Below are 22,960 nucleotides of genomic sequence, written 5' to 3' on the forward strand. Positions count from 1 at the left end.
AAATGGTTGGAGACTCTCGGCCCCGCCCCTGCGGCCATCTTGGAAGCCCGGGAGGCGGTGCCGCGCAGGACTGAGCGGAAGTACTCAGTTGCCCCTTCCCAGACCAAGCAAAACGCCGGCGCGGCAGCCACCCGCGTCCTCCTTCCCGCGGCCCTCGGGAGACCGCGCTCGGCCGCAGTGGACCGCGAGGTGCTGGCGGGCGGGGCGGGGGTCGGGCGGGCGCCGTGGTCCTGAGGGGCGCGCGTGAGAGTGGGGCCGGGCCGGACTCCCGGGGTCTCCGCGGTGACCGGCCCCAGTTCCCTGGTAGCGCGTCCTGGGAGGGGTCGGCTGCCTGCCCGGGGCCGTGGGATCTCGGTGTCCTCGCCGATCCAGGGCGGCCTGCGGGATTTGGGTAGGAAGCGCCGCGGTGGACTTGGGTCGCTCAGGGTCGAGTCCTGGCCCTTCTGCGAACTGAAGATCCCGAGCGCTCGGGCTGACCCGCCCGACGGCGCCTCGCGTGCTGTCCCACAGCTGCCTCCGGAAACGTGCCCCAGGCACCTGGGCCTGGGAGTGTCCCGAGGCGCCTGCTACTCGGTCGAGTTGGTTTCACTCCCGGAGATGTGTAAGGTGGAGGTCTCCTCGTAGGTGAATATAGGGCCACCAGGTCTTGGTGGTGCAGGTGTGGTGGAGACGGGAAGGTGCTCATGCCCAGGGAAAGGAGCCGGCCATGAGCTCTGGCCGAGCACTCGGGTGGTTGAGGTCTGGAAGGGCTTTTCAGCGAAGGGAACAGCATCGGAGGATGAAAGTGTGGGAAATTACCAGGCTCGGGACCCAGGAGAAAGGGGGCGGGGGTATGAAAGGAGACATAGAGGGAACCAAACGGTGCCAGGCAGGACTGTCCTCTGTGTGGGATGCGTCCGCGTGGAGACAGCTCCACAGACAGGTGCAGTGATGACTCTGGTACTCAGCACACAGACCCGCATAAGTGATACTCCTGGTCTCTGGAACAGTTTGATCTCGCTTTTTTCTTTGTTTCCTTTGTGGCTGAGCCTGAGGCAGTGACATCCGACAGAGAACTTAACCCACTGCTAGCTCTGTGCCTGGCCTCATGGATAACGGGGCAGGCAGTGGAGGGACAAGGCTTCCCCTCCAGGAGCTTGCATTCTAGTAGGAGGAAATAGAGAAATGAGGCAGAAAGCAGTCAGAAGTGATTGTCCCACAAAATAGAACAGGGTGATGTGATCTGAGGGACAGTCACCAGTTGGACAGTCATGGAGGGCCTCTTTGAGGAGGTGGCCTTGGAACTGCAGAGGACTGCAGACAGCCCAGCTGTATGAGGGCCACCCTGATTGGAAACAAGTCCGAACAAAGCCAGCTTGCTGCCTTCCTCCCTGGGCTGCTCCTGGTTAGAACCAGGCCCCACACTGGCAAGGCTGGCTGCTGATTCCCCACCAAGGGCCTGGGAGGGGGTGCTGAGATGCTGTGGCCCTGTTTCACAGAGTGGAGTGGGGAGGGCCACAGTGGCCTGCAAGTCACGCCATAGACAGGCCATTTGATCCAAAGTTCACCTTCTTAATGTTGATGGGAGTTCAACCAAGGCGTGGAGTTACGTTAATGTATATGTCTTATGTCAGGTGATCTGAAGTTGGTCAGCATGTCGTGGGAAGAGCTTTCTCACGTTCAGTTAAGAGAACAAGACTTAGAAGCGATTGTGTCTGTGTAGGGCGTACTTTAGAGGAATAGCAGGTGTTTCTCTAATGTTAATTTTAATACTTCAAGTAAAGGCATTTAAGTGGTAGACACTTTGGTCATAAAAAAGTAAAATAGGGAAAAATTTGTATGGACTTGTAGGATAAGTGATGTTACTGATATAACTTTCTTCTGGCCTGATTTTGGTCTAAATAGGGTGACCAACCTTCTCTAATTTAGCCCTTTTGAAAATAGGAAATTTTTCCCAGGTGAATATAGAGGCAAACTTCCCCAAAAGACAGGGCTAGGAGCCACAGTTCACCTGTTCAGTTCACTACGGCTCCCAGGAAAGCAAAGGGCATTTCTGGGTCTCCTTGGCACGCTGCCCCTCCACTGCAGGGCTCCAGGAAATGGTGTTATGGAATCAGAGTAGACGTTCTAGCACAGCTGTGCTGGTGCTTGTGGGACTGCTCAGGTTATCTTCACATCAAAGTTGTACTGTTGACCCTTGAGCAACATGGGTTTGGACTGCATGGGTCCACTCTCATTGGATTTTTTTCGCGAGAACAGAACCGCAGTACTGCACCATCTACGACTGGTTGAACTGCAGGTCCAGAGACTGACTCTAAAGTTATACTTGGATCGTTGACTGCTGGGGCCAACGCCCCTGCATTTGTTCAAGGACCCAGTGTAATTGGTACGGTGTTCCATCTGGGATCTAGGATCATGTCGTGAGCCTGCTAACTGGCAGGTGCATACAGGGAGGATGTGCAGATCCAGGCTCCAGCCTGGCCATGAACAGGCCGAGCAAGGGGGCAGCTCAGATCGTTGGAAGCCTCAGGTATCTGCCCAAATGGGAAGGGCTGCTGTGCCAGCAGGTGCCACCTTCCAGATAAGGAACGGTGGCCGCACAACCATACCACTCAGGGGTGGTGAAACAGACTCCATGTTGGAGTCCACTTCTGGTCCCCAGCCCCGCCATGGTGCCACATGGGGGAGAAAGCTGCCCATGGTATGGGGGCAGTGAGAGCTTGCCCCCAGCATCTTCACCAGCTTTGGACTGGCACGGACTTCCATCCTCTTCGTCCTTTTTGTTCTGCGGTTCAGGTGGGGGCCATGCTGGGCTGCAGGAGCCAAGGTCAGAGCTGCTCTTGACTTTGAGCAAGTGGCCTGGACTGTCTGAGGCTGACGCACTGCTGTGGTGTAGGGGTGATAATGCCCACCCTTCTCTTGGCGATTTGGGCTCTCATGTGCTGAGTCCTCACTGAGTTGCGTGGCCGGATGAAGTAGTCAGGAGCAGATAGGGTTACCTTCACGCACAGATATGGAACTGGGGCGCAGACAGACGACTACTGGGAATCTTGGCCATGGAGTGGGGACCTGGTCTGGACAGGGCTTGGCACCGTGGGGAGCGGCCTGGACAGAGACCAGGTGGGGCCTAGAGAAGAGGGGCCGCTTGGGAGCCTGTGGAGCCGCAGGAGGCGATGCTGGCAGTGGACGAGTCTGGAGAGCCCTGGGGAGGTGGGCGTAGCCACCTGTGCTGCAGACTGGCCTCAGGGAAGTGGACACAAATGTGTCCACAGGACTTTGCAGCCAGCTGGGCGGCCCTGGGACTGGTGGGAGGAGTGTGAGCAGGTGATAGGAGCGGAAATGAAAGTCCACCGGTACTGCTTTGCATGTCATGTGACCTCCTGGCTCTCAACCAGAGCATGTCGCTGGCTTCTTTCTCTTTCCTGGATGACTTGTAAAGACACAGGCTGGAAGCCTCGGTGTGTGTGAAATAGTGAATACTGGAAAAACCTGCTCGATGGTGTTGATGGAAATAGGGCAAAGTGATTAGGTCCTTGGATGCTGTTTGTTTAATATAAAAGTGTTTTGTGTTTTTCTTGCTTACAGAATGTCTGAAGGTGACAGTGTGGGAGATTCTGTCCATGGGAAGCCGTCTGTGGTCTACAGATTTTTCACACGACTTGGACAGGTTGGTTTTGGGTTGCAGAGCTGTATACACATTTAAGGAGAAGGCAGTGGCAACCTATTCCAGTACTCTTGCCTGGAAAGTCCCATGGACGGAGGAGCCTGGTAGGCTGCAGTCCATGGGATCGCTAGGAGTCAGACACGACTTAGTGACTTCACTTTGACTTTTGCTTTCATGCATTGGAGAAGGAAATGGCAGCCCACTCCAGTGTTCTTGCCTGGAGAATCCCAGGGATGGCGGAGCCTGGTGGGCTGCCGTCTATGGGGTCGCACAGAGTCCAGGACTGAAGTGACTTAGCAGCAGCATACACATTTAAATGAGCCTTGCCCCTGGGCATTTCCCTGTAGAGCTGTGTACTGGCAGAGCCCCCCCCCCCGGGGGGGGCAACTCCCTCAGTCTCACACTCACACTCAGAAGCATCTTGTCTTGTTACTGTGAGGACGCTGGGTCTCCTGTGGTTCAGGCCACATACTTGTCTTCAGCGTTTTTTCAGCAGCTTTTAAAATGTGGAAATCTTGATTCTTAGCAAACACGGTTGCCTTGCCTCTGCCCTCACTGTCCCTTGCTTAGCCACCCACATCCACCCTTGTCCATGTCTCCTCAACCCCCTGCCCCCAGGTGTGCGCTCCATGGCGGGACCACCCCTCAGGCCACAGCAAGGCCTGTGAGCGTCTGTCTTGGAGGAAGAAGTCTGACCTGGTAGAGAATCGTATAGACTGACACAGGGCTCAGAACTAAAACTGTGTTGACTTTTAAAAGAAAAATAATAGCATTTGGAAAACTTGATAATTATTGAAGCCAGGTCATGGGCCTCTGTGGGCTCATATTCTCTCTTATGAATGACTAAAATTTTTCATAATTAGAACTTCAAAATGGGAATTAATTTCAAATTAAAATGAGAATACAGATGTGTATATTAGTTAAATACTTACACAGATGTCACACACACGTAGACAAGTGTGCACTTATGTGAATCTAGGAATTTGGCCATTTGCTCTTCAGCGGTGTCTGTTCCCCCTCCCTGTTCCCCCACTGCTGGGCAGGCAGGACTGGCTCTAGGGAAAGCGGCTATGGGACGGGACCTGCCGCTGAGTCCCAGGTGCAGAGTGGTAACATTCCTCTGTCTCTGCTGTCCTGTCTCCCCACGATGGCCCCTCAGGCCGATGCTGTGGGACCATTGGCTGTGAGAGACAGATTGGTAATATCTTTGGTTAAAGGATGAATGCGTCTCCAGAACTGTTGCAAGTAACTTTTGAATTAATTGTAGTCACTGCTCGGCGCGAAGGTCAGCAGCAGGCGTGTTGTGCAGCGGGAACCGCAGGGCGGCCCTAACACAGGCTGTGTCTCTCCTAGATCTACCAGTCCTGGCTGGACAAGTCTACGCCGCACACGGCCGTGAGATGGGTGGTGACGCTGGGCCTGAGCTTCATCTATATGATCCGCGTTTACCTGCTGCAGGTCGGTGGGTGGGACCTGGCCTGGTGTGCAGGTGGGAGGGTTGTTTTTCCTTCTGTCTCTGGGGTAGAAGTGTCCTGGTCTGCTCAGGAAACCTCCTGGCGCCCCTTGGGTGGGCCTCCTGGGGGCTGGGGACAAAATCAGCTTCTGGACTGGCTACCTCATTCTCTGGGTGCGTGAGACAGGTTGGCATCCGAGCAGGACCAGGTGAGGTGACTGAGGGCTCTCCTCCAGGGGACGGGCGTCCTCCCTGAACCCTGCTGACTGCCTGGGTCCCAGGTGGGAGTCCCTGTGAACCCTGAGAACAGGGAGGCTCAGGCCTCGTCCGGAGCTTTTTTCCCTGGGCAGGACAGCTGTTTCCTCCATGAGAACAGACCTATCCTCCTGGATGTCTCCCTGGTCAAGAAGGATGTAGGTGTGAGGACAGGTACTTAGCCACTGGACACTGCGCTGCGTCCAGCCCTGGGGGAAACTCCCCCATAGCTGAGTGTAGAGACTCGTCCTTGGTGGTGGTGTTTGTGTTTCCTAGAGGAAGCCTCACCCTGGCGCAGCGCAAAGGTGGCATGCCTGGTGCCGCTCTGGAGCAGGCATAGTTTGTGTCGGCGGTCTACAGTTAATGTTGTTTGCTGTGATCGGGTCTAGGTGTTCTTAAGAAATTGGACCTTGGTCCAGTCTTCATGGAAAGAATGACCTAGAAACCTTGAATTGGGGGATTTGGGCAGGATAGGGATGCATTTCATACAGGCTGGTTTCCCAGGTTAGACTCACCAAGTCCGTGCCTGATTTGACATCCCTCCAGCCTCAGCCCTGCCACCAGGAGCTGGGTAAACACTCAGCTGTTAATTTTTCACATCTAGGATTTCGTTGTCTCACTTAAACATTTTTTAAGGTATCAGGACATCAAATGCCAGCGCAACTGATCTCAACTGGTTTGTGTGAAAGTGCTTGGGCTTTTAGAATTGGTCATGCAGTGCAGTTCTGGTTCTCATTGGATAAACTCACCCCTTTAAGAATGTGCTGAGGACTTCCCTGGCAGTCCAGTGGTTAGCACCTCCAATTCGGGGCTCAGGTTTGATCCTTGGTCAGGGAACTAAGATGCCACATGCCATGTGGCCGAGAAGCCCAGTGGCAGATGTACCCCCTCCTCTGTGTTTCCTGAGGAAGATTTTTCTCCATAATACTCTGGTTGGTTTCCTGATTTTCTGGGTTTGGATTTTTTCTGGGCAGAGGTTGTGAGCAGTCCTCACATGGTGTGTGTGGTGCCAGCCACCTGCTGGAAGAAGCTGAACCCTCAGGTCTTGGGCTGGTTCAGGGCCCGTGTCCAGGTTGGGGGCTGCCGGCGAGGACAAACCTGTGACCTGAGTGTGCAGCTTGGGTGTGTGGCTTTGTGAGGCACCCCATTTCTGCTGTCTTCTGGGGCTCTGGTGGCTTTGGGTTTTGGGTGCATCTAACTGGATGCTGGCTTGTCCACGCTCAAGACCCACAGTGCAGCCTGACACTGACTGTCACTGTGGACGCTCACTGCTCTTCTGTCATTTGTTCTGAGCTTGTGTCCACGTGGGTTCAGTCCAGATGAGGACTGGGTTCGGGGCGGCCTCACTGACCGTGTTCCTTCTCTTCTAGGGTTGGTACATCGTGACCTATGCCTTGGGAATCTACCACCTGAATCTCTTCATAGCTTTCCTTTCTCCAAAAGTGGACCCTTCATTAATGGAAGATTCAGGTACAGTGGAGTGTACCTCCTTCACTGTTTGGGGAGAGTTGCAATTTTATGTGCTTCGCAGAACTGCTGTTTTCTCCAGAAACATTTGAAATCTCAACTTTGGAGACTGTTCTTTAGGTGTTTAACATGTGCCTGGACCTTCATGATCCTGGCAAGTCTGTAGCAGGACTTGTTAAACCCTGTCACAGTCACAGGAGGTGGGCGGCTCTTCCTTTCTGTGTTTGGCAGATGAGGAAACTGAGCCTTGGGGCTGTGTGTCCTGTGCAGGGGTGGGGTCAGCTGGGGCCTGCCTAGCCAAGGTCCCTTCTCGCAAAAGCAGGCATCCATACTGCTTGGCGTGGCTCACTGAGGCCACTGGCCCCCTGATGTCACAGGACAGTGGGTTGAAAAGTTCTTGGCTCTGGCTGCTCCTGGCATACCTGGGCCAGATGGAGGCCTCAGTGCATGCCTGCCGGCCAGCTGGGGATGAGACGGTACACGACCAGATGCTGAGGCCTTGATTTGGGCCGACGCTGTCATGTTGGTAACACCTGCTGCAGTTCCTGTGGAGCCTGTGGAATCCTGCTTTTTGTGGCAGAGACACTGTCCAGACTGCAGATCGTGACTAGAACCGTGTGTTTTCTCTGTGGAGTATCTGATGGAAATACCAAAGGAAACAATCCTTTCATTTACTGTTGCCATTTGCGGAATTAGAAAGCAAGAGGCTTTTCTGTAGGCCTCAGTTTCTCCATGTGTCACTGGGGAGGGCACCTTCCCAGGTGGGGTGGGATTCCCAGCTCGAGGCAGAGGGCGGCTGTCCCAAGCCCAGCGCCCCCTTGAGCCAACGCGGCTCCCGCCTCTGCCTGCTCGTGGCTGTGTCTGCTCATCTCTCCCCTTCCCTTTAGTAGTCATGTTGTCCGGTTGATGGGTTCCTGAAAATCGGCGTGGGGGTGAATTTTTTAAACGATCACTTGAAGTGGTCTTAACAAGAAATTCTCATACAAATCTTCTGAAGCTGTGAATCGGTTTCTAAATCAGCCGAAATCCCCATTTTGTGTTTGGTTAGTCTGGGTTTCACGTGTCAGGGCTATTGGTTCAAAGCCCTAGGGGAGCTTAGAGCTGTAGGAAGGATGGGACTGCCCACCTCACCCTGCTGACTCTGACCTTTCAGACGACGGCCCCTCATTACCCACCAAACAGAACGAGGAGTTCCGACCCTTCATCAGGAGGCTCCCAGAGTTTAAGTTCTGGTGAGTCCCTCATCCCCCGTGTTCCTGCCCCCATGTTCATCTCGCCCCACCCTTGTGCCACCACCTGTGCTCCTCCCTGCATGGGCCTCCTGTTCTTCCACATGCTCCTCCTCATGTGTTCATCCCTCTGTGCTCCCCCTGCCCTGTGCTTCTCCCCCCATGCTTGTTCCCACACGAGGCTCTGAGCTGGGCAGCTGGCAGCCTAGACTCCTCAGAGAAACGCCAGCTCTAGTGTGTTTCCCTGTCTTGGACATTGTCTCACCCAGAATGTGAGATGTGCCTGCTGGGCATGGGGGGTCCTAGGGGCCTCCAGGGCCCACCCTGCTCTGTGTTGCAAAGTAACATCGTTGTGCCTTGAAGCCACAAAAAGGGAGCTGCTTTGGGGTGGAGGGTCCTGGGTAGGTGACTGACTCAGCCCCTGGGGGTACACTGCTCTGCACTGAGGGGACTAGCTCCCTCCCTGCTTGGTCCTTGGATGACCTGGGCACAGGGCAGGTGTTGGTGGGAAGAGGGGTTGACTTGTCTGTAGGCCTGGAGGTGGTCCCGTGTGTGTGATGTAATGATGAGTGTGAGAGGGGCGTGGAGATGACCCCGCTGGTGGGGATCTGGGAGGGTCTATGAGTGTGTCTGTCCTGTCCTGTGTTGTTGGCCCCATCACTCCACCCTCCTGGTGCAGGTGCAGCCCCAGTTGGGTGTGAAGTGCTGAGCCCAAGGGCTGCTAGGGGAGGGGTGGGAAGCGGGTGAGCCCGGGTCCTATCTGCTCTCTGGGGTAGCCTTTGCTCGCTATAAAGGGAGAGCTGGGTGGACTTGAAGTAGGGCTGCGAGCCTGGAGTGTTTGGCCCTGAGCTGGAGGGTGGGTGGCCCTGAGGTCTAACCACCTATTTTACGGGATGCTGCTTGGCCTTTGGGGGACAGCCTGCCGGGCATGTGGGACTTGGGCTGGACGCTTGGGACTGGGTTTCTAGATGTGACCCTGCAGCACACGGCATCCCTGTCCAGCCACCAGCCTGAGCAGCACCAACACCTCCACTGCTCATTTTACACTTTGTGTCTGTGTCACTTGTAGTACGTGACACATGCCACACGTAGCTCCCACCCCGCTTCTGGAGGAGACCCCCTCCCCCCCAGAGCTGCCTCCTGTACTGACCACTGACCTCTCCTTCCGCAGGCACGCGGCGACCAAGGGCATCTTGGTGGCCATGGTGTGCACTTTCTTTGAGGCCTTCAACGTCCCAGTGTTTTGGCCCATCCTGGTGATGTATTTCATCATGCTGTTCTGTATCACCATGAAGAGGCAGATAAAGGTAAAGCCCAGATGCTGCTATGTCGCGAGACAGCATGCATGGTGTGAGGAGCTCTGAGCCAGGCTTTAGTCCAAGACACCGGGGCTGTGCAAACCCTGGTCTCTGTGCAGTCTGGTGGGTGTGTGCGCTTGCCACTGGCATGAGCCACAACTGCCGTGTCTGGTCCGTGTCCAGGGCCGGGCCCTCAGCACAGCCTCAGGTCACACTCTCAGGTCTGGCGCATCATCCGGGGGACAGTCAGGGCCCAGGATGTGCCGTGTGATGCCAACATCACCCTAAGCCGTCCTTGGTGACAGGGCAGCTCCGCTTTGTCCTCTTCTCCCCCAATCCCGGGTCCCTGGCTTAGTATCTGTGGTTTGTTCTGCACACAGGGTGGGGGTCACGAAACCTGTCGCCTACCCTTGGGGTTTCCAGCAGCTCAGCGGGCTTAGCCAGGCGGTAGGGGGACAGGGGTGTCTGAGGAGCCCTGGCTTCCCGCTTGTGCACAGCAGAGATGGGGCTCAGAGCTGGAGGGGAGGTGGGCCATGGGGAGGCCATGCTGAGATGCATCTGTCTCCGTCCCAGCACATGATCAAGTACCGGTACATCCCGTTCACGCACGGCAAGAGGACATACAAAGGCAAAGAGGACGCGGGCAAGACATTCGCCAGCTAGACGGCCGCCTGCCGCCTCCCGGCGCTGCCTCCTCTCCCACACAGTAGTTGAGTACAAGGGAGTCATTTTCTTTATAAAAAGAAGCTTCGATTATTTGTAACTGAAGTATCAGGTTTTTTGAAGAAACTGGCATTTAAACCGAATCGCATTGATTTCTTTTCCAGCTGGTCAGGTGTGCGGAGGCCGGACTTGTAGAGGAACGCAGGCTGGGGGACAGGCGGGCGGTATGGGGAGGGGGGCGGCCAGCTGGCGGTGGGGTCAGGCCCACGGAGGGATCTAGGATGCCCGGCTGCTGCCTCCGAGGATGCCCGCTGCCTGCGTGGAGGATGTACGCCCGCCAGAGCAACTGCTCCTTTAGCTGCGGGTTCCAATGCCAGTTTCCCAGTTCATCTCACGGAGATGTGTCGAGTTGGCCTCTACCATGACGACTCAAAACTTTGTTCTTAACCACCATGATTGCTTTTGAGGGCCTGGAATTATAAATATATATTTTAATTGTTTGAGATTATTTTGACACCTTTCTTTGATACGTCAAGAGTTGTTTTAAGTGTGTTCTCGGCAGCAGCCCCTTTCAGAGACACCTGGCAGGAGGGCCAGTGCCGTGGGCTTTTAACACACAGCTTCTCACTTTCTACGGGGAAACAACTTTGACCTGCATGTCAGCTTTTTTGATGTGATAAAAACCAATACTCGTAAACATTTTACTAAGTGACTTTTTAATTCCAACTTTATTAAAGACAGTGTCCCCGCTCTCGTGTAGTCTCTATCTAACCCATCACAGCCCCTGTACCATGAGGGCCCGCGGGGAGCCCAGCCACCCTGGGAGGCGGTCACACTGCCATGCCGCTGACTCCTGGCTCCAAGCGCCATCTCCATCTGTCTCGGTTTTGGACCACAAGTGTTCCCCTCGTGGCTTCTCTTTTGCCAGTTTTTGCAAATCTGAACTAAGCAGCTCTTGCTTTTCAGAGGCCACATGAAGATCTTTGTGTACCTGATGCTGAATTTTAACCTTCACACGCAAATGATGTTCAGATCAGCCCCCATTGCCAGGCCGCGGCGCCTGCAGTGCTTGCGCTCTAGACTTGTGTCACACTGTCGTCCTGGTAAGCGCACTGATGTGGGGCTTGACAGGAAGTTGCAGCCACTCGGTGACAGTGTGAGGAGAGGGTTTAATACCCATGGAGTCCCCCCCGTGCTCCTGACTGCCTGGAGCAGGGCCTGCGGTCACAGCCTGTCTTGGGGGCTGACCTCCGCCTCTTGAGGAGGGCCTTGGCCACCAAGTCACGTGGAGAAGAGGCCCTTCCACATAGGTGTGTGCACCCCTCACAGGGTCAGCACACCAGCACTTCTGGGGAATTGGTGCTGTAAGGATGCCTACGTGAAAATCTAGTCTGCAGGATTTAAGCAGATCTACAAACCTGAAGATAACAAAGGTGGCAGGAAGCAGGCTGGCCACAGCAGTGAGTGGTGACGGCAAGCTGGCCGAGCCTGCCAGGTGCCCCACGCGGGAGACCCCTCTTGTGGTGAGGCCGGAATGCACATTGCCGTGTTCCAGAATGGGAAGCAGACTTGACTATTCACTAGAAGGCACGTGCCAGAGGTGTTACGATTGATGACCACTTCTGGCTTTCTGGGAACAGTTGTGCTCCTGCCCTCCAAAGCCAGCTTCAGTGACAAGGGTAAGGTCTGTGGGTCTTCTGGGCTGGAGGACTATCATGCTGGGAAGGCAAACTGCTGGTGCTTGGCTCTAGGTCAGTCAGGCCCCACCCTATGAGTGACTGTTTTGGGGAAGGGAGGGGCGTTCTGAGGGTGGACTGGCTGCCCAGCAGGTCCCCACCCAGCCTGCCCTGCAGGCCTGCATTAGCCAGGTCCAGCGCCCACCCTCCTGTCAGCTGGCACGGTATCACACGTGACAGAAATCTTGAGAATTTCTCGATGTCTGTGCAGGAGACGTTGACGAGAGTAAGACTGCTCTTCCAGCAGGGGGTCAGCGGTAGTGCCGCAGGTAGACCAGCTTCTGGGGGAGGAACTTCTCCCTGCAGAGAGGACATTCCGTCTGGGGAGAGAGGGGGACAGTCACAGGCCGCACCCAGCACAGCATCTCCAATAAAACAGGGATGTACCCATGTCTCTCAGAGAAAGCATTTTTTGAGATACTGCAGGCGGTTGGGGTGCAGGGCAGGGACAGTGACCAGTGAGGGGATGGTCAGGCCACAGGTGACGCGGGATGGGGAGGGCGCTTGGCCACTGAAGGACCATGGCCACCCAGAGCCTCTCAGGAGTTTTGGGATGTGAACTTGAGTGTCCTGTCCCCACCCCTCAGGACTGGGTCCCTCCTGTGAGGGCACATGCCCCACATGGGCCGTGTGGGAAGGCAGTGCCTGTGCTCCTGGGGCCTCTGCAGGGCAGGCTGGACCCCCAGAGGAGGCTGCAGCACCCCCACCCCTGGGGCCCTGTGGGCTCTGAGGAACCAGGAGGGCTGGGCCTCAGGCCCCCGGAAGAGATGGGGAGGTACACAGGGGCCCAGGGGCTGTCCCTCCCGGAACCATTACAGGCCTAAGAGCTAAGTCCCCTACTCTGGCCCCCTGGCTTGCTGGACCCCACACTCCAAGGTCTCACGGCTGAGCTCTGGCCCCAGGACTCTAGGGCCTTCCTTTCTGGGTTGGAACTTCACCAGCTTCCACCAGTGCAGTGCCCTGACTCCAGACGTGGCCCCGGGTCCAGCCTACCTGGAGGCTTCTAGAAACGCCCCTACCCCAAATGACAGGTGGTTTTGGGGACAGGCATGCTCCAGACGCCCACCTTGGTGTCGCCCCAGTGGGTGATACATTCCCAGCAGAACAGGTGGCCACAGGGCGTGGCTGTCGAATGCCTGCGTTCCTCCAAGCACAGCGTGCACAGTGGGTTTCTGGAAACTGCTCTTTCCTCTGCATGGCTCCTGGTGGGAGTGGGTGGATGGGACACAACTGAGCGAGAGTCCTGCCGGGCACCTGGGGAGCCAGCCCCTGCCCCACGCCCCTGCCCTGCCCTGAGCACCTGCGGTGGGACAGGCCACGCTGCAGCCTCCACTCCTTCCGGGCGCGCTGCCTCTGCTGGAAGCCATAGAGCTGCAGGCCCGCAGCCAGCGCCAGGTGCAGAAGGGATACCAGCCCTAGCAGCCGGTAGCTGGCGCGAACCCGAGGGTCCTCTGCGAGTGGGCGGTGGACACGGAGCTGTCAGGGACCCGGGGGACAGTCACATGGTCAGAGGGCGTGACGTGCTGAGCAGCCCAAGGGCCTGGCCTCCCAGGTGGGATTAAGCCAAGGCCTGCCCTCTTGCTGCAGGAGCGGGCAGGAGTGCCTGGTGGGCCCAGCACTGAGCAAGGAGGGTGATGACGGGGCCTGCAGGTCACTGGTTGCAAGCAAGGCATCGTGGGAAGGGGGAACTGCTAGGCACCCAAGCCTCACAGAAAAGGAACCAGCAAGAGGCCTGAGTGGGGGAGCTCCACGGATGGCAGGGGAGCCCTGCGTGGTAGATCCACTACTCAGCCCTATCTGGAAACAGAAGCTCCTGCTTGTATCAAGGCCCTGGGCTGCCCAGGTGACTCTCTGCAGGCTGGGACTCCTAGCCACATCCTCCAGTGGAAAGCTACTTGCCCTCCACTGCTGTCTCCTTCCCTAGCTGGGAGCAGGGGCTGTCAGGTTAGCCAGACCAGCCGGAGCCCAAGAGGTGGGGCCCTGGTGTCTGTGGAGGAAGAGCCCCCGTGGCTGCCCCGAGTGGGTTGCAGTCGCATGACAGACACCTGACGTAACGGGTAGTACAAGTGCAGTGAGGACTGGAGCTGGGAGGGAAAGGGGTAGAGGCGCTGGACACCCCTGCCAAGGGAGGTGAGGGGGTCGGGGAGAGCCTGGAGACCCTGGGGAGGCAGGGCCCAAGGGAAGGCCTTCCGGATGAACCCTGAAGCCAGAGCATCAGCTGAGACCCAGCAGGGTTGGAGTCCCTGTGGTGGGCGGAGATCACCAGGTCTGGAGACCTCCAGATCTCCCCAGGTGGGAGGCCAGCAGGGATGCTGGTGGCAACGGGGTCCATGTGGTTGCTATCAGGTCGCCCTCAGGGGGATGTCCCCAAACCTGACCCTCTGTCAGGGTAGCCTGGATGGGGTGGGCATAGGATCCAGGAGCCCGGGTATACAGCAAGGTGGCTGCAGGTGCTGATAGTGGAAAACAGACTCACCCCACCCTCATCAAGGTTTTTGGAAACCAGACTTCCTCCGGTCTTTTAGTAAAACAGGACCTGACAAGACCCATGCTTCCAGTGGGGATTTCATCTCCGGCCCTGTGACTGCTTGTGGGCATAGTCCCTGAAGAACAGCCTCTGCAGACAAGCTAGACCTGTTACTTACATAGGTGATGCCCGTGAACCTCTTGGCCAGGTGGTAGAAGGCGCCATGGATGTAGAACCAGGCCACGTTGAGACGCTGGAGGCACCCAAGGCCCTGCTTGAGCGCTGACACGGCCCGCAGGAGCACCCCCTGCTGCTGTTCCGTCAGGCTGGCCGTGCACCGGTGCACCCAGCGCCTCACCCCTGACTGGCTGCTGGGGGCTAGGCTGCCCCGCAAGGGCCAGGTGCCGTCGCTGGTGGCCTGCAGCTCATGCTCCAGGTGGAGCAGGGCCTTATCCAGCAGGTAGGGCAGGACAGTGTGCAGTGCCACCAGGATCCCGCGTCGCAGCTTTGAGGGCACGTGGCGCTGTGATGGGCCCACCTGCACGACGCTGACATATTCCTCCCCAAGGGTCTGGTAGCCTGCAGGGAGAGGGGCCTCAGTGATCTCCTCTACCGGGCCCCCACCTCCCCTCCAAAGGATGATCCTCACAGCTCATGCCCTGTGGCAGGACACAGTGCTGGGACCCCTCTTGGGCCATGGGTTCAGCTGCGGAGAAACAGTCCCAGACAGACGTGACAGGGAACCTCAGGGCTTCCAGAGGCCTGGCCTGGACTCAGGGCCTGGCCCCCACCTAGGGAGGGGCTTGGGCCCCTTCCTTCCCAGAGGCTGCATGCAGGCCAGTTGGGGGACACTGTGAAACACCTCCAGAAAGCTCCCTCTGCAGGCAGCCCTCTCCTGTCCTCGGGGCCCCTTGGGAGGTCGCACTGTGGCCGCTACCTGTTAGTGTGGTGAGGCCGAAGTAGGCGAGATCCGACACCAGCTCTACCTCTCTCCTCCACTCCAGCCACTTCTTCGCACCTAAGAGGAGGAACTGTACGCGTTATTCCTGAGGGGCTGGGGGCCGTGGGGCATGAGGGTCAGAACAATCCTCGCTCCTGCTGCCCAGGCCCAGCCCTGTAGCCCCTGACTCGCCCCCGGCTCTGTTCGCTCCCTGGACTCTCGCACTGTTCACTCTTTCCATTGACACCTGCCTTGCCTGGGCCCTGAGTGTCCTGAGAACCTACCCACCTGCAGCCATGCCCCCTCCAGGATCCACCTAGGCAACTGCTCTAGAACCTAGAGAACCACAAGGACAGGCAGTGTAACACAGTGACCAGGAACTCAAGCCAAGACCACTGACCAGCATCAAACCCGAGCTCCCACACGGCTGGCTGTGAGGTCAGGTGAGTTATATCTCTGGGATCCCCACTTCTCTGTCTTTGAGGAGGGTAATAGCAACAGGTCTTCCAGGCAGGCATGTGATAACAAAACGAGTTAATGTTCTGAAGCACGGAGAGCAGTGTCTGGCATGGAGTAAGTGAACCTGTTAGCAAAATTAATACACGGGCCATTTGCTTTGATCCTGTCGTGTTCCTCTCTTGCTCAAGGCCGGCCCAAGGCCACCCGGCCCCAGTGTACAGTTCTGCCTCCCTTCAGCTGCTCCGAAGGAGCCCGCTGTCGGCTGGAATCTACCCCACCCTCTTGCCCCTACACTGGACTCCAACGCCCCTGCTCCACGGTAGCCTCGTGTCAGCAGAGCCGTGGACTCTTCCGCGCCTGGTGCCTGGCTCCCAACCCCGCCCTCTGCAGCAGGGGTCAAAGACCAGAGCACACGCTCCTTCCTTCAGCTCAGGTCTCGGGGGGCGCGCAGGGTCAAGCCGAGCCTTCTGAGGGCTGACCGGCGGGCCTGGGGCTCGTCTCCCCGCCTGGCGCCCCCACGGCACGTACGGCCCCCAAGACCCCCACAGCGGCCCTCACCTGCCAGGATGTGCAGGGCGCCGCCCGCCGCGCTCCGCAGCCCGCCGCGGTAGTAGTCGTCCTTCTGCGCCGCGCGGACCACCTCCGGGGGGCTGGCGGCCGCGGAAGCCATGGTCAAGGGTCGCAGGGACCCAGATAGCCACGCCCACGCGGCGGCGCCAGATGACTGAACAGGGCTCGGCGTGCGGCGCAGACTTTGGACGTCACTGAGGGCGGGCCCCGGGGCGGGGCCTGGGGTCTGGGGCGGAGCGGGGTTGGCAGAGCGGCGCGGCCCAAGCGGCGCTAACCTGGCCCAGGGTGCAGACGAAGGGCTGGAGCGGGCGCGTGAGCCGGGGACTGGTGAGCGGCACAATGTGGGGAGTGACCGCGGAGACAGCCCCCAGAAACTGGGAGAGGCGTCAGAGCCACAGCAGGTGCTGACTCCCCTTGGTGGGGCACTTGGCCGCCCCCGGGGCCGGAAGTAGAGTGGTCTGTGGGCTCCCCTCTCCTTGCAGTTCTCTCTGCGGGGCGCTGGCGCCCCTGTGTTCTAATACTCGCGAAGCGCCTGTGGGCCCAGGGAAGGTGCTCTGGGGCCCGGGAGAGGGCAGGGAGCGCGGATTCTTGAACCACGGTGTTTATACTGGCGGCTGCCCCACACGTGGAGACCCCCGACTCCTCTCTGCTGCTCTCAGAGAAGGGACCAAAGAGGGCGGCGGGGGTGAGGGGCGGGGGGTGGGGAGACTGAGAGGCCACGCACCAGAGGGGAGAGAGCTAGGCGATCCCGGTGCCCAGGCACAGGCCACAGCTGGATTGGGCAGTAGTTCAGGGCCCAGGGAGGGGCCTGGGGAGAGGGCAGTGAGGAGGCAGTTGGGGTGCCCTAAGGGCTCTGGGTCTGGAGCAGGTTGTGTTTGGGCTCGCTCAGTCTGTCCACCCCATGGACTGTCGCCCACCAGGCTCCTCTGTCCATGGAATACTCCACAAATGAGAATGCTGGAGTGGGTTGCCATTTCCTCCTCCAGGGGATCTTCGCCACCGAGGGATCAAACCAGAATCTCCAGTGTCTCCTGCATTAGCAGGCGGGTTCTTTACCAATGAGTCACTTGAGAAGTGAGCAGGTCATCAGTTCAATGACTCAGTCGTGTCCGACTCTGTGTCCCCATGGACCTGTGCAGCATCACAGTCTGTATGTGTGCCTCAGTGGAGGGGGGTGCAGGGGCGCCCCACAAGGTCCAGAGGGCCTTGTCCTTTCGGACCTAAGGGGTAGGAGAGAAAGGAGGCAGGTGACCCGAGGGGGTAGGGGAACCACCAGCGCCCTGACTTTGGCCGGGAGGGTGTGGGCTGAGACGGGTTGCAGCTCCTGCCTCACTTTTGCTCCCACATGGATGTTGGTATGGGTATATGCCCAGGCAGCACAGCTCACTGTACGGAGCCAGCCAGACTCAGGTCTCATCGGGCTCCACCAGGTGCGGGCAGGCCCCACCTAGAGGGAGGGGACAGGACCTGAGTGGTCCCACAGTCCCTCCTGCTACTGAAGCCCCAGTGACCCTTGGAGTGGTGCCCTTGTCTGTGTACCCTGGTCACAGAGGCCACCCACTACTTTGGTTTGTAGTCCGGGGTGGACCCTCAGGCAGGGGCCAGGTGGAGACACAAGCCTCACTAGTTTATGGCCAACTCTCGTCAGACAGGCTGGCCCCAGAGACGCCCTGGCCTGTGGGTTTCCACAGACGGACATTGTCCACCAGCACCACATTTGATTTGAAGAGGTTTTGTCCCCTTCCTCAGGGTTACCACCTGGCTTCTTCAGAACCCTGAGGGGCGGGCCTAACCTGATTCACCTCCCCCACTGGCTGGTTCCACCTCCCTGCCCCGCACCGCATGTCCAGGTCTTCCCACCAGCACTGCCACACTGGGCAGGGCAAGGCCAGAAACTGTTACTGTGTGACTGTTCTCAGGGAAGTGAGGCCTGGGATCCAGCTGGGTCCAGGCCACCCCCGGTGTCTTCAAGCGCCATGGAGCTGGTTAGTTGGGGTCCGAGGGCCCCAACTGTGACTTGAGTTTTTTGGGAGGAGGGTCAGAGCCCAGAATGGCCAGCAGGTGGCGCCATCAGCCCACCTGCTCCGCCAGGGTAGCGGTAGAATTGTAGAGGACTGGGTAGTGAGTCTCACCCTAAAGAGTGGATCTGGATCAAAACCAAAGAAGGAGTGAGGCTAGCAGGGTGCAGAGATGGCCACATGGCCAAGTAGGGGGATGAGACAGTTTCAGAAGGAAGTCAGGGTGGACGGGAAGTCCCAGCCTGGTCAAGAGTCAGCTGTCCTTGTCCCCTGGTGGCCAAGCAAGTTGGAGCCCTGGGCATGCGATGGTCTCCTGCTGGAGGCCTCACCATGTGACTTCTGACAAACTCTGGCTCCCGGGACAGAAAGGGAAGACCCGCAAGGACTTGGCCACTGGGACCAGGCAGATATCTGACCGGGTGTAGACCCCACATGGAACCTAGACGTCCTCCACTTCATTTGGCTCCCTTTCTGCAGAAGCAGCTGAGCCAGGAACCTGCTGTGACCTCAACTGTGTAACCTCATCTACAGGAACTCACCTGCTCCCTCTGACACCCTTGGGCCTCAGTTTTCTGGTCTGCGGAATGGGGATGCAGATATAAGGAGCTGATGCTTATTAAGTGCCTATTTTGTGTGTATCAGCAGCTGCAGGCTTGGGCAGGGCTGGGTCCGGGTCAGTGGGAGTGGGGTCTTCACCTCGCTGCTGAATTCAGTCACTTCCTAACACTGTCAGATCGGTCCCTCCTTCAGGACACTTGCTATGGCCCCTCATTGAGCCCAGCGTGGGGGGCAGCCCTATGCACACTCTCTTGGTTCCCCTGCTCATCTCCCACCCTCCCCCAGCCCCACCCAGTAGCTCAGTGGTCAGGCTAGCCAGCTGGTCTCTGTCCCTCTGCTGAGAGACCAGCTTTGCTGGATACAACTTGCTCGGGCAGCTGCTGTGCCCTCGAGCCCGGCTCAGGAATACCTGTCCAGAAAAGGAAGGAGGGGCATGGTGGGTCAGCTTGCAGCACTTGATTGTTGCCAAGGTGGTCTCACTGTGTGGCCCCTTCCTCCCAAATCTCCAGGACATGGGGTCTTCAAAGTATGGCAGGATACCTGGCTGGGTGCACCACTGCCCTGGGACTGGGGGTGGTCTTCTCCCAGCAGAGCCTTTCCTGGAATCATGGATCCCCTGGCACATTCTATAGTAGGGAGCAGGTGCTTCTCATCATCTGAGGATGGCTGAGGAGCCAATGAGGCTGAGATTCCAACCTGGCGTGGGGAGATGCAGATGGCTGGGGACCCTGGGTCAGCTTTGCTGTCAGGCGTGGGTCCTTGACTCACGCAGGCACTTTGTGGGGCGTGGAGCAGAGGTGCGCATTGCTGCCCCTGGTGGGGAAGTGGGAGTAGAGTCGGGGGTGGGCTGCTGCAAGTCTGGCCCCAGGTGTGGGGTTGGACTGGCCCAACTCCCCCCTTCCCTACAGCCGGAGGGACTGGCCGTTAGGGCGCAGCTCTCCTTGGGGACAAACCCGGAGATCAGGTTCCTCTCGCCGGCGGTGCTGATGGACTGGGAGCACACCTTACCCGCCAGGCAGCTGCCTTCTGTGGGTGGCCCCCCAGAACTGAGTTGGGATTCCCACAGCCCCTGGGGCAAAGGCCTCCCCAACTCCCCCGACTCCCTGTCACAGGACCCAGAGCAGTGCCTGGCCAGGGGCTTGTTGGGAGAGGGGACGGGACAGGGGCTGCCTGGGGCTTGAGCTGGCCTGGGAAGTAATGTCAAGAGATTTCGGGGCACAGGAGCTGGCCAGGGACTCTGCCAGTGGCCAGGGCCAGCGTGATTCCTGGTTCAATGGGGTGCTTGGACTTGGGGGCCCTGGGCCTCTGTCAGGCTTCAAGGGGGAATAGGATAGGAATCTGGGGCTTGAGGGGCCAAGGTGGGAAGTGGTACCATCCTTGTGGCAGAGCTGCGACTGAGCTCAGAGAGGCCATGCCTATTCCAAGGCAGGTGAAAGGTGAACACCAAGTCTGACTGGTCCCACATCTGGATCCTGATGGTTTTGCCTGATGCTGGGGAGAAGGTGGAGGTGTGAGTGCAGCCATCATCCTAGGGCTGAGCTGCTTGATAACTAGGGCCTGGACACTAAGGGCCCAAGGAAAAGGTGATCTCGGAGGACTTCCTGGAGGAGGAGGTTTTGCACTGGCATGTGAGAGAGGGGCTCCACCCAGACCAGAGGCCATTCTTCCAGCCTCCTGAGGGAAAAGGGAGGTAAGACAAGCTAGGACCCTGCAAGGTGGGGTATCCTCCACAAGACGGAGGATCCGTGGGCACCAAGCAAGACCAGGGAGGCCTAAAGAGGGTGGCCTGAGAAAGGCCCCTGACTGGGCACAGGTCACCCACACACATTCCTGTGACTCCAGCTCAGGGAGTGGCATCCACTAGGGGTGCCGCATGTGGACAGGCTCAGGGAGGTCAGTCTTGTCCTGGGAGCTCATCTGCTGGAGGCTCCCTGGAGAAGTCCCTCCCACCCCGTGTCACGGTCTCCATCACAGTGTCCTCCTGATGGGGCGGGCACTGGGGCTGCCAACTTTGCGCTGTAGATGTGAGCTCAGCAGGTCCTCAGCACCCTTGGCCTCAGGATCCTCACCTGCCAAATGGGGGATAGGAAGTCTTACCCACTGGCACTGGGAGACCACAGGCTCCATGTGTGTGCAGTGTGGGCAGCAGGAGGCAGCCCGAGGGTTGAGGCTCACTGTGGTTCCCCTCATGAGCGGCCTGGGGCTGAGTGGCTCAGGGTTTGCAGGGAGGTGGGGCAGCAGGTGGGAAAGGCCTCGGGTTTGCAGGCTTCTCAGCAGCAGAAATGCTTTGTCTGTGACTCCAATGATGGTGCCGAGAGGGCAAGTTCAGAGGATGTCTTCTGTCTGGCTCCCTTGTCTGTTCCCAGTGGGTGCCCGGTGGGCAGCAGTGCTTGGGGGTGTGTGTAGACCGAGCTGCGAGGCCAGGGCAAGTGGATGTGGCTGGATGCGCAGCAGGCGTGGTCCCCAGCTTGTGCTTGTCAGGAAGTGAGGCCGTGGCCTGTCTTGCCAGCCCCCCACTGGCTGGGGCTCCAGAGGGAACCACGGTGTGCTGGTTTGGACCTCCAAGTCCACTTGGTTCTGAATTTGGGTTTGGGGCACGGGCTGTCCTGACTCACAGTGGCTAGTAGCTGTGAATGACCAGCTCTTCTCATGGCCCCTCTGCAGCCTTGAGGCTGCGCTGAGCAACCCCAAGGAGGGATGTTTACTCTTGAAGTAGAAGAGCGGAGGCTACTAAAGGCCTGCAGCCTCCTCACCTGGGATGTGAGGGTTGGGAAGCGACCAGGGCCTGGGGGCTGCAAGCGCACTGCGCAGGGGCTCTCCAGACAACAGGACCACAGGAGTGTGGTCCGGTGGCTTCTCTTGTGAGCACCCGGCGAGGCATTGTGTGGAGAGAGTGGCTCCCATCTGTTGGAGGCCAGGGGTTGGGAGCTGAGTCCCTCGCAGAAGGCTCTGGGTGCCCTGTGCATCCACAGGCTCCCTGATGTGGCCTGTCTGGGGGCTGTAAAATGACAGTTTACAGTGGAACCTGCCAAGACCCGTCCCCAAGACCAGGCTGAGGGGGAACCCCACGAGGCGTCTTTAGTGTTCTCCACCCGTGCAAGTCTTCCCTTGCATTTGGGAGCTGTGGCTGCGTCCTCACTGCCCAGTGCCAGCCAGTGCCCTCTTGACTAACTGGCGCACAGCTGACCAGTCGTGTTCATCCTACCCAGTACCCCCAGGGTGCTCTCTGGTGGTGTTCAGTGCCCATCTTTGATTTTAGTTATTTTTCAGAATGCATAGTGTGTTTTGTTGCAGTCACCTTAAAAGCTTTTTAAATACAATTTTAAAGATTATACTCCACTTACAATTATTACAAAATATTGGCTGTATTCTGTGTTGTACAATATATCTTTGTAGACTGTCTTACACTGAATAACTTGTACCTCCCAGTCCTTTGTCCCCATATGATCCCTCCTCCCCATTGGTAACCACGAGTTTGTTCTCTGTATGCTTAGTATAATCTCCAGGTCCATCCATGTTGCTGCAAATGGCATTATTTCATTCTTTTTATGGCTGAGTAATATTCCATTGTATATATGTAACATGAATGCATGCATGCTCAGTCGCTTTAGTCGTGTCTGACTCTTTGCAATCCTATGGACTGTAGCCCACCAGGCTCCCCTGTCCATGGGATTCTCCAGGCAAGAATACTGGAGTGGGTTGCCCTGCCCTCCTCCGGGCGATCTTCCCGACCCAGGAATCTCACTCGTGTCTCCTGCATCTCCTGCATCACAGGTGGATTCTTTACCGCTGAGCCACCAGGAAAGCCCATATATGTACTACATCCTCTTTATCCATTCATCTGTTGATGGACATGATGGACAGATTGCTTCCACATTTTGTGTTGTAATTACTTTTTAAAATTTATTTTTAATAAATAATTGCTTTACAATGTTGTATTGGTTTCTGTTGTACAACAACTTGAATCGGCTTTAAGTATACATTTATCCTCTCTTGAGCGTCCCTCCCACCCTCTGCAATTACTTTTGATTCATATCTATATTAGGGGGTGCAGAGGTTTATGGTCTCTGTATCCCTTTCCACTCTGAACAATTGTTGGGGACCCCAAAGAGGCAGAGCTGGCAAGAGCTGGCTATGAGATTTTCAGTAATTCTGTGAGCTGGCTGGGAAACATAGCCATTATTAAAATCAAATTATGAAAATG

At 57.6% G+C, this 22,960-nt stretch overlaps 2 protein-coding genes across 3 annotated transcripts; one reads left to right on the forward strand and one right to left on the reverse strand.

The window, feature by feature from the left end:
- The first annotated feature begins 29 nt into the window (after window positions 1-29).
- RER1 (retention in endoplasmic reticulum sorting receptor 1) lies at window positions 30-10,511 on the forward strand. 2 transcript variants are annotated; one of them, XM_055419397.2, is made up of 8 exons: window positions 30-189; window positions 3,565-3,646; window positions 4,997-5,101; window positions 6,722-6,821; window positions 7,972-8,050; window positions 9,219-9,354; window positions 9,919-10,054; window positions 10,173-10,511. In XM_055419397.2, exons 2-7 carry the CDS (start codon window positions 3,566-3,568, stop codon window positions 10,006-10,008), a joined length of 591 nt encoding a protein of 196 aa, XP_055275372.1. In that variant the 5' UTR covers window positions 30-189; window position 3,565; the 3' UTR covers window positions 10,009-10,054; window positions 10,173-10,511. The 2 variants fall into 2 exon arrangements, with proteins under 2 accessions (XP_055275372.1, XP_055275371.1); XM_055419396.2 differs by having other exon boundaries at window positions 9,919-10,511.
- A 1,352-nt stretch (window positions 10,512-11,863) lies between these two features.
- Window positions 11,864-16,334, reverse strand: PEX10 (peroxisomal biogenesis factor 10). The gene is made up of 6 exons (XM_055419395.2): window positions 16,169-16,334; window positions 15,149-15,229; window positions 14,390-14,790; window positions 13,045-13,220; window positions 12,811-12,946; window positions 11,864-12,064 (listed from the first exon to the last, which is right to left on the reverse strand). Exons 1-6 carry the CDS (start codon window positions 16,278-16,280, stop codon window positions 11,996-11,998), a joined length of 975 nt encoding a protein of 324 aa, XP_055275370.1. The 5' UTR covers window positions 16,281-16,334; the 3' UTR covers window positions 11,864-11,995.
- Window positions 16,335-22,960: the final 6,626 nt, after the last annotated feature.

Source organism: Moschus berezovskii, chromosome 17 (genome assembly GCF_049115385.1).
Source record: "Moschus berezovskii isolate FMDL1 chromosome 17, NW_MosBer_1.0, whole genome shotgun sequence".
NCBI lineage: Eukaryota > Metazoa > Chordata > Mammalia > Artiodactyla > Moschidae > Moschus > Moschus berezovskii.